The sequence below is a fragment of the Lontra canadensis genome, unplaced genomic scaffold (genome assembly GCF_010015895.1).
Source record: "Lontra canadensis isolate GAN:19392208 unplaced genomic scaffold, GSC_riverotter_1.0 scaffold2, whole genome shotgun sequence".
NCBI lineage: Eukaryota > Metazoa > Chordata > Mammalia > Carnivora > Mustelidae > Lontra > Lontra canadensis.
The window spans coordinates 64442074-64453080 of NW_022630996.1; the positions used below are offsets into that span (position 1 = coordinate 64442074).

The following is an 11007-nucleotide window of genomic DNA, read 5'->3' on the forward strand; positions in this document are numbered from 1 at the left end:
CTGTAGCCTGTGGAGTGGAGAAGCAGTGTTCTCATGTGTTTGCTGGTAACAGAGCCAATGGGCACCATCCTTCTGGACAATCTGACAGGGTGTTCAAAGTTATAATTGGATATATTTGTTGATTCTTTAACCCTATTTCTGGTAATTTATCTATCAAATATATCTGTATACATGTGACCCGTGTATGTATATATGTGTATATGTGTGTGTGTGTGTGTGTGTATTTATAATAGCAACAATCTGGAAACAACCCAAAAGCCCATAAGTAGAGAGTAGATTAAATCCATACAATGGAAAACAATGCAGCTATGAGCCCCACTGGCCTCCTTCATGCAGTGATATGAGAAGACCTATGAGATGCATTAATGAGACAAGCAAGATATAAAATTATGTTTAATATTAGAAATATAAAGTATAAATGTTAATCATTTCCTACAAATACATAAAGGTAAGAAACATAATAATAATAAAATGGAGGAGGGAGGAATCTGAGGGCAGTGGTTCTGAGGAAGTGGCAGATAGCAAAAAGGGTTGGGAGGCTTTGTACCATGTTCCTTTTTCATACTGTTCGATATCTTGAATTGCTTAAATGTATTAGCTATTAAAAAATTAAGCAAAGTTATGTATGACCTAGCAATCATACTCCTTGGTATTTGCCAAAAGGAGTTGGAAGCTGACGTCCACATAAAAACCTGCCCACAAGTGTTTACAGCATCTTTATTCATAATTGCCATAACTTAAAACAATCAAGATGTCCCTCTGGAGGTGAATTGATAAATAAACTGTAATATACCATGATAATGAAATATTTAACATTAAGAAGAAAGCAGCTATCAAGCCATGAGGAAACATGAAGGCAACTTAAGTGCATATTAATAAGTGAAAGAAGTCAATCTGAAAGGGCAACACCCTGTATGATTCCAACTTTACGACATTCTTGAAAAGGCAAAACTATGAGACAATAAAAAAAAAAAGGTGGTTGCCAAGAGTTGGGTGGGGGAGGGAGGAATGATAGGCAGAGCACGGAAGATCTTCTAGGGCAGTGAAACTACACTGTAGGACACTATAATGGTACATGTATGTCATTTCATATTTGTCCAAACCTACAGAATATAGGACACTGAGAGGGAACCCTAATATAAACTATGAACTTTGGATGATAATGCTCTGTCAATTTAGGTTCATGAAACTGTAACAGATGTATCACTGCAGTGGGAGATGTTGATAACAGAGAGGCTGTGCATGTGTTGAGGCAGGGGTATAGGAGAAATCTCTGTACCTTCTGTCAAGTCTGCTATGAGGCTAAAACCTCTCTAAAAAATGAAATCTACTAAACAAAACAAACTACGTCCTTAAGGTTCAGATACTCTTGTTTTCCCTCAGACTTTCTAAGGCATACTTTGGGGATAGAATAAGGCGTACAGGGTGGGTGTGGGACAGGCAGACCCTCGCACTGCTGTTTTTCCCCTTTGGGAATGTGTACCTTCTTCCCCTGGAGGATGAGGTCCAGGAGGTCAGAGACAAGGGCTCCCCTGATGATTTGATTAAGTGCTGTATGAAAGGATTCACAGATTTGCTTCCTTTGCCTCAGTCTATTACCTTGCTTCCCTTTGGCACTTCTCAAGCTAACTCAGGAAATATTTATCATGTCTACTCTTACCCACAAGCCCCAAGCTTTGCCTGGAATATCTTCCTTATCTGTCAGCACCTACGACGTTCACCATCTAAATACATCATTCTTCTGGGCCTCCATTTCCTTCTATGTATTAAGTGTCTGTAATGGTACTTATCCATAATATTAAATAACTTAAACATATATAGCCCAATTTATATATGTCTATCCCAGAAAAGTCATATAAATGATAACTGTATTAAACATTCCGTAGACTTCTCAACAAATATTTATTGAACACCAAAATACAAACTATGCACAGTCCCTGATCTCATGAAGTTCCCAATCTGTTTAGCTTGATTTGCACTACAACATAGTACTTTCCAGAACACATCTGATAAATGCTTCTGTATGTTGTTGATGGAGGTTAATTCTGTTCACACCAAAATAAATATATGACTCCATCTTTTCTGGTGCAGAACCTTGGCAGGCCAAACAACTGGCTTAATTATTCCTCTCTGCATCTAACTTTATTTATTCAAAATCTTTTCGTAGTCTCCTCTACTTTATTTTCCCAAGACCTCAGATTTTAGTTACTAACATGGGGAAGCTAACCTTGTCTCACAGCCTACATTGGAGCATCTACAAAGAGCTGTGTTCCCAGACTCCATTAGGAACAGCTGGAGCAGTGAGAGGGCGCTTATTGCTGGTTAAAAAAAGAAGAAAAAAAAAAATCCATCTTAAATTGTTAAGTTTCTATAGTCTTCCAGAACATAGAAGTTACTTAAAATTTTCAGTAAAACTACAAAGAGTCCTTGGGGCAGCCCAAGAAGATAGAAAAATTCTCATCACACTGTACACTTTCAGAAGAAAAATACTGAGAATAAAAATAGTTTCTCAACTCAGTCATTCTTTGGGATTGATAATTTATTCCTGATGGTGCCCCAGAAGAGGGGAAGAGGAGCAAGAGAATAAACTTGGCTTCCATAACAGAAATTATTCATAGCTCTTTTCCCCTCATTAAATAATGGACTATGAGATCTTCCATAAAATCCCTTTCAGTAATTTTACTGTGGGTCTGCACTTTATAATCCATGTTTTGTAACAGGGAAAAAGAAAAAAAAAACAAGAGAATTATTTTACAATAATTCACTCCATTGGCTTTTATTAAATTTCCAATTCCAAACGTTTCATCTCTCCTATAAAAATTAAATTACCACATTTCAGATCCTTTCTCTAAGTGTAATTATTAAAACTGAAAGTTTCTTGACTGCCATCTACTGGCGAAGGAAAAAAGTGACAACTTATTTTAAAAGTGGTCTGCATTTTATCTCAGATTTTCCAGTTTAGAGGTTTAAGTATTTCACATTAAAAAAGACTGCATGCTGTACGACAGGCATGCAGAACATTTTACATGTTTAAACTCAAATTAATGGACTATATATCATTAATTTTTAAAAAATAAATCAAAATGCCAAGTTTTCATTTTTACAGGGTAATACTTTTCCTAGTAGTGTTTCAAGAAGTCACACAGGCAGATCATAGTACCCCGATGGAAATTCTGTTTTGTAGACACGGATGCCAGCCTAACTGATGAGGATACAGCTACGTTATTAGCCAGTTAACTCAAATGAGATACATGTGGTGAAAACCTCTCATAAGGAATGTCATTAATTCTATCTTTACAGACAAATAAATTGTAAAAACAAAGGACAACTCCACTAATAGGCAGAATATAGAAGAGCAAGGAACCAGAATTTTTCTCAGTATAATATAGAAGCTTGAAGGGAAAATGTATCTATTCACTCTGCCTATTGGAAGCACTTAGTCATTTGTAATTAATGAAACATACCTGGCTTAAAATGTGGTAAAGAATGAACTCCAGGCCACGTGTCCTCATTTGGCGTTCCAAGAACCTAGTGGAGAGCAGGAAATTGTGGAAACAGACTTGTTATTTCCAAAGCACTCAAAATTCTCCAGTGTAGAAAACAGTACACTGCATATGATGAAACTCTGGATTTTTTTTTTTCCATGATCGTGTGCCAGGGATTTTATTTCAATAAAAACAAGCCCCATACTAAAAGCTAAAGAGCCACCCAAGATGAATGTCTGCATTTTACCAAATGCAGCGGAATGCAGGCAGTGAAATCTGCTGCATTTTGTCAACTACAAACTTAGCAAGTAGGCTTAGGACTCCAACGATCAGCTGTCATCTCCATGGAACCGAATCAAGTATATGTGTGTCCCTCATGATTCTTGCATGACTTTTTGTCCTGTACTCCAGCATCAGATGTTTCATCGCTTAGCAGTTCTCCAAATTCTGTCATTTCACCCCCGCATCCTCTCTCTCAGCATCACGATGTCTCAAAGAAGCAGGACAGGCAGCTGGGGAGGCTCATTCTCAACTAGCCACACTGCTCATTTCAGGTAACAACTTTATGTGGCTTAGAATTTCCTCATCCCCCCAATACTGTCCTCACTCTACACTCTCCCCTTCCGTCATCCACATTTTCACCTTCTTCCCCATTTCTTTTTCTACCACCCCGGTGTCTGACTGAAGAAATTAAAGGGCAACTGCAGCTCACACAGAACTGGGTTCGCCCCATGCCAACATCTAGGCCCACCATAGGCTGCTGTTATGGTCCACGGTCACGGGAGATCACCAGTCAGGAACAGTGGCGCTGGAGGGCCAAGAGCCCAGACCCTGGAAACAGACTCTGTGGGTTCGAATCCTTGCTCCCACACTTACTAGTCATGTGACCATGGGCAAGAAAATAACCTCAGTGAGCTTCCTCAATGAACTGAGCTTTCAGTTCCCGACTTTGTAAACTGGGGGTTTACACCACCTCATTTGTGGTGAGAACACTACCTGGCAGGAGTAAGCACTGGGTATTATATACTATTCAAAATACCCCTCGAAACCAGGCTCAGGTCAGGGCGGCCCTGGCCAGGCGGGAGAATCTGGTGCCCCCCGCTGTACATGACTCAAGCTGCGATGGACCGACATGCACAGTCCGACAGGTGAGGAAGGGCAAGAGATAAAGTCAGAAACTGGCAACAGAGAAGGAATGGCGGATATCACGGGTGGGGATTCAGCGCATTCACTCTATCCAAGTGTCAGCAGGTACTGCTATGCAATAAGGAAATGCAGAACTTTGAGTATTTGTGTGTTTATTTACTAGGGGGATGGGGCATCCTGTCAGAGTGGCAAATGCAGTGAGTGCTTCCCTCACTGCTTCCTACTCTGGGGAGTTGGGATTAAACATGTATTACGTTCCTCACTGGGTTCTGGGATGAGATAATATAATTCTTTTCAACTGTAACCGATTAATTTTGCAAACACAATCACTTGTAACAGTAATAAGCACATCTACACATCTACAATAAACACATCTACACATGCACATCTATGGATAGGCTGGGTGGGAGGTGGGCAGACAGGCGAGAGGGCTGGGGAAGGGGGCTGTAAGACAGGAAAGGAGACGGAGACACTGTCTGACATGAGCTCCTGCAGTAACAGTGTCTGCAAAAGGCATGTCCCCCTTTCTTTCATGAACTCCGACGATTATCTCAAGACTGGGAGACAGCCATTCTTGCAGGCAGTGTGCAGAGCTCACCTGAGGAAAGCTCTCCCCTTCGAGCTTCCACTAAAATCTGCATGAAGGACGTGAAGGACTTTACCAACTAAAGGGAGGAACTTACGGCTCAAAATCACAACTTGATCACAATCAACCCATCACTTCTGACACACACCCTCTAAAGATTTTATAAACCACAGAAAGTCCAGCCAGAATGTGAACCTCGTTCTCTCCCTCCCAGTAAAGGTCGTTACCCTGACTGTACACGTCACTACAATGTTTGCGTGAGTAAAACTTTTTCACAGGCACTAACCCCATTCATACCCAGGGTTCCATTTCAAATTGATTATCAAAGATTATGGCTGTTTCATAAAAGTCACCTGTAAAGTGAAAATGCGTATGTCTTTTTTGAGCTATTGTAGCACTGACTGATGGGACCATACCACGGATTCTCCTGCCTACAACTCCTGGGCCATTTGCACAAGAAATACGATGTGGCCAGAAAGTTGGCAAAGGAAAAGAAGTATTAAAAATCAGTCTTTCTTCCTGTGAAAGCCTTTTTGGGAAGTCAGTCTGGGTTAAACGCATGGTTAGAGATGACAGGCTACTTGTGCCTGGCAGAAAGTGGATGTGTTTGCAAAATCTGATGGCGGATTTTTGTTTCTATTAATTGACCAAGACATTCCACTTTTAGGGACACTTTAGGTTAGAAAAAGAGGTATTCTCTAAAAGTAAAAACTAATCTTTTGTAAATACAACAGGGCCAAAGAAAATAGCACCTCCGACCTTCCAGATGTGGTCCCGCATCTGTAAATGGTCAGGTTGATAACATCTGAGGCAGCTTCCAGTCTCAAAGTGACAGAAAGGCTGTGATATGTTAAAACGTCTTCTACAAGGTCAACTCAAGAAGCTTCACTTGACACCTGTGCCCGGCGGGTATGTCTCCCTGTTCCTTTATTGGTCCATGTCTTCACCAGGCTAACATTTATTGTGCTCATCACAGAAGATAGAAGGATGAGACTGGGGCTTGGCCCGGAAGTGCTCCCCCTCTGTGGGGAGAGAGAGCTGCATGGGAGAGGGAACAGTGAGTAAGGCCAAGTACGGAAAAGGGGCATGGGGGTGGATAGTGACAGCAGAGAACTCGGGTTATAAGGAAGGGCTATGTCAAAATACTTTCAGGTCTCCAAATTCTCCTGCTGCTCATGCCCCCATGCCTTCTCACAGTGGTTTCCTCTTTTGGAATGCCCTGCCCACGACTGGCCAGGTTAACTCCTTTTTTTCTAGCTTCAGCTCATGAACTACTCTTTCCAGAAAGACTTTCTGGCCCAAGTTACATGCTGTGATCCTCATAATCTCTGAGGGCTTTGTACAGGATTCTTACAGGACCTACCCACAGTCTTACAGTCGTTAGATTACTGGTCTGTCTCCACACTGCACCACAGACCTTTGAGTAGAGACTGCGGTGTTCATATCTTCAGATCCTGGTGCCTGCTCTGTGCCTGGCACCAAATATGCACTCAGTACAAGCTGACTGAATGAGCAAATGGAGTGTCTGGGTTACAGCATGAAGTCTGGTATCACTGGATTACTGGGTGGGTTATGGAAGGGGAGGCGAGGGCCACAGAACGAATAAATGGGAACTGCATTTTATCTCTGTCTCAGGTTTTCTCAGACTATAGGTCCCATGACTGGGGGACTATAAATTTCACAGAGACTGCTGACATCAGCATTTTTCTAAAGATGAAAATAACAGGTAATGTCAGAAGGTAACATACATGTTAAAGATGAATGTTGTTTTATGAAACTTTTATTCACATTATATCTGTGTGTGTATATGTATATGGGTGCTTTATGAGTCATGAGGTAAAATGTATTTCTTGGGGTGCCTGGGTGGCTCAGTCAGTTAAGCATCTGCCTTCAGTTCAGGTCATGATCTGGCTCTCCGCTCCATGGGGAGGCCTCTTCTCCCTCTCTCTCTGCCCCTCCCCTCTAACTCTGGCACATACATGTGCTTTCTCTCTCTCTCAAATAAAACCTTTAAAAAAATATTTCTTACTATTAAGGGCCATTTTACAGGAAATAAGTTATTAGCTAAAAATCAAGAATGTAGGTGTTAAAGCAAGTTTGGGGGCTGAGGGCAAGGAGTTTAATTCTAGATCTGCTGAATGGCAGAAAGGCCCAGATCAAGATAGGGGGTGTGCAAAGAGCAGCTGGAAATACAGATACAGATCTCAGGAGAAAGATTAACGTGGAGAAAAACATTTGGAACTCTTTAGCATATTAATGGTAAAAGAAAGCAAATGCCCAACACAAGCTACAAAATGGTCTTACTTCTCTAAACTCATGCATACACAGTTCCCAGAAGGGGGTCTCTCTTATTTCCTGGACTTTTAGCTTCTGTTAAGACAAATACGGGATAATCTCACCTTCTCAGTAGAGGTTTACACTGCCTGACCCTGATAAACTAGGATTTAATGACACCAAACCTACTCTTCTGGGCTCACCTCCGCACTGACAGCTACGGCATGGATCCCACCCATCATATCAGCCCCTGTGATGAGCAGAGGACACTGAGGAAAAGGGTCTCTCCACTGAAACGACTTTCCAAGAAACAGAAGAAAAAAAGACTCTAAACTTCTAAAACTCGGAGCTCAAGAACTAGTGGTTGTCAGAAATATTTACTTACCATTCCAAGTGATTAATAGTTCCACGCATTCTCGCATTTCCCTGTCAGGTCCCAGGGCTGCTAAAGGCCAGTCCGTAGGCTTTTCCGGAAGAATGCCCACGGTTTAAACAGAGCAAGGTCTGCTGACAGTTTTCCTGGGTCAAAGGGTCAGAGGAGTCCATCACAGAGACTCCAGCCTATCAAATGCAGATAAGACCAGCTCACACGGGTGTGGACTAAAGCAGTGATGAGGAACACGCTGGGTTCCCACTTCAGGTTTTCCAGTTTTATGAGATGGGCATCCTGGGGCAGTGCGGGTGATTTCAACCTCACTTAGCAATGAATCCAAGGAAATGGAAGACCAAATAAGTTTGATGCTTTTTAAACCAAAACCTCAAAGTCCACACATACAACACACATCTGTAAAATAATGACTGCTTCATAGCTATATCACTTCTGGAAGATTCTTTATGATTCAACAGCACAAAGTCCTAAACAAAGCTTGTGAAGAAGCTCGGCAGAACCGGGCTTGGCTGTCACACTGCACTGAAATGGGGGCTACAGAGTTCAAAGATAAGCCGCAGAAAAGCAGAACTTCCTAACTCTCACCCTGCCTGTCTGAGCTCTATCTAGAAAAACAGTTCTCCAGTGGGTGGAGCCGGAATTCAAAACCAGGTTGGTTTGACTAGAAAGACTGTGCTCCTAAGAGTTGTGGTGAGTGCTGTGAACTGTGTAAGACTGATGAATCACAGACCTGTACCCTGAATCAAATAATACATTATATGTTAATTTTTTTTTTTAAAAAGTTGCACTACCTTGTTCCCAAGAGGATCAGAAAGAGCAGCAGTGGGGCTCGGATGGCGTTCAACGATTCACTGCCAACTGGCCAGACTCCAGAAGGAAGTTTTGTGTATGAGGGATTTTTTTCATTCTTCTCCTCTACCAGTCTAATGCACACGTGTGTATACATACACACACTGCACACATTACTACGTACGAACTTCTTCACCATTTTCATCATAGAAAAATGTCTTACATTCTCAGATGGCACAATAGAAAAGATGTGTAATATTCTGATGGCCGAGCCAGACTTAAAGAATATTCAGTCAGGTGGGAGCAACTGGCTGAACCCAACCCAGAGAAACCTAACAGCAATAAACTTGAACTCTAGGACTTAAGTTCTAATAATTGTTTGAGATGGAGAGGACTGCCAGGGAATCAAGGGCTCGCGGTGTTCGGCAGAGTACAAATTCTACGAGACCACGCAGAGGAAATGAAAGGAGATTGGGGCAGGCTGATTTTAAGATAGTCCTGTATATCCCTGCCTGATGGTGTTTACACTCCTCCCCCTGACTGTGCGTGGAACCAGTGACTTGCTTTTAACCAACAAAGTACGGCAAAAGTGACAAGATGTCACTTCTGTGATCATATTGTAGGGGATGCCAACTCTCATCCTGCTGGGAGACTCTCTCCCTTGCTGGCGCTGAGGAAGCAAGCGGTCATACTACAAAGACCGTAAGACAGGGAACTGGAGGGGGCTTCAGACAACAGCCAGCCAAACTTAAGGCACTCAGTTAACAGCTTGCAAGCAGCTGAATGTTGTCAACAACTGCACGATATTGGAAGCAGATCCTTCCCCAGGCCAACGTCATGTAAGATGGAAGGCCAGCTGAACACCTTGACTGCAACCCTGGGAGAACCCGAAGCAGAGCACCAGCTAAGCCATGCCTGGATACCTCACCCACCGTCACTCTAAGATCATAAACGTCTGTTAAGATGCTAAGTCTGTGGGGCACCTGGGTGGCTCAGTTGGTTAAATGTCTAAATGTCTGCCTTGGGCTCAGGCCACGATCCTGGGGTGCTGGGATTCAGCCCCATATCGGGCTCCCTGCCCAGTGGGGCATCTGCTTCTCCCTCTGCCCCCTCTTCATTGCTTGTGCTCTCTCTCTCTCAAATAAACAGATTAAAATCTTTTTAAAAAAAGATGCTAGGTTTGAGGGGGAGGAGTCAAGATGGCGGAGAAGTAGCAGCTGAGACTACTTCAGGTAGCGGGAGATCAGCTAGATAGCTTATCTAAAGATTGCAAACACCTACAAATCCAACGGGAGATCGAAGAGAAGAAGAACAGCAATTCTAGAAACAGAAAATCAACCACTTGCTGAAAGGTAGGACTGGCGGAGAAGCGAATCCAAAGGGACGGGAAGACAGACCCCGGGGGGAGGGGCCGGCTCCCGGCAAGCGGCGGAGCAACGGAGCATAAAATCGGGACTTTTAAAAGTCTGTTCCGCTGAGGGACATCGCTCCAGAGGCTTAACTGGGGTGAAGCCCACGCGGGGCCAGTGTGGCCTCAGGTCCTGCAGGGTCACAGAAGGATCGGGGTGTCTGAGTGTCGCAGAGCTCGCAGGTATTAGAACAGGGAAGCCGGCTACAGAGACGGAGCCGAGGAGTGAGCTCACAGCTCGGGCTTACCTTGAACCGGTCGCAGGCTCGGTGAGCTCGGAGCGCAGCCGGAGGCCAGGCAGACGGGAGTAACTGGGCGCTGTTCTCTGAGGGCGCACTGAGGAGTGGGACCCCTAGCTCTCGGCTCCTCCGGGCCGGAGACTGGGAGGCCGCCATCTTCCTTCCCGTCCTCCGGACTCTACGGAAAGCGCTCAGGGAACAAAAGCTCCCGAAAGCAAACCCGAGCGGATTACTCAGCCCGGCCCCTGGTAAGGGCGGTGCGACTCCGCCTGGGGCAAAGACACTTGAGAATCACTACAACAGGCCCCTCCCCCAGAAGATCAACAAGAAACCCAGCCAGGACCAAGTTCACTTACGAGGAGTGCGGTTTCAATACCAAGGAGAGCAGCGGAATTCCAGAGGAGGAGAAAGCAAAGCACGGAACTCATGGCTTTCTCCCCATGATTCTTTAGCCTTGCAGTTAATTTAATTTAATTTTTTTTTTCTTTTTCAATTTTTTTCTCTTCTTCTGCTAAATTTTTTTTAAACTTTTACCCTTTTCTTTTTTAACGTTTTTTAACTAGTTTATCCAATATATACATATTTTTTCCTTTTTATATTTTTTTCATTATTGGTTTTCTTTTTTTTATTTGTTTCTTTTTTCTTTTTTATTTTATTTTATTTTTTCTTTCTGAACCTCTTTTTATCCCCTT

The 11007-nt window shown here is 43.2% G+C and overlaps 1 protein-coding gene across 6 annotated transcripts in view; it reads right to left on the reverse strand.

The window, feature by feature from the left end:
* CDK14 (cyclin dependent kinase 14) overlaps positions 1–11007 on the reverse strand; it is a 582313-nt gene that overhangs the window by 152144 nt on the left and 419162 nt on the right. For all 6 annotated transcript variants that reach the window (XM_032875564.1, XM_032875554.1, XM_032875517.1 and 3 more), the window contains one exon: positions 3465–3528. In XM_032875564.1, the coding sequence (XP_032731455.1) occupies positions 3465–3528 (64 nt within the window). The remainder of the gene's footprint in view (positions 1–3464; positions 3529–11007) is intronic.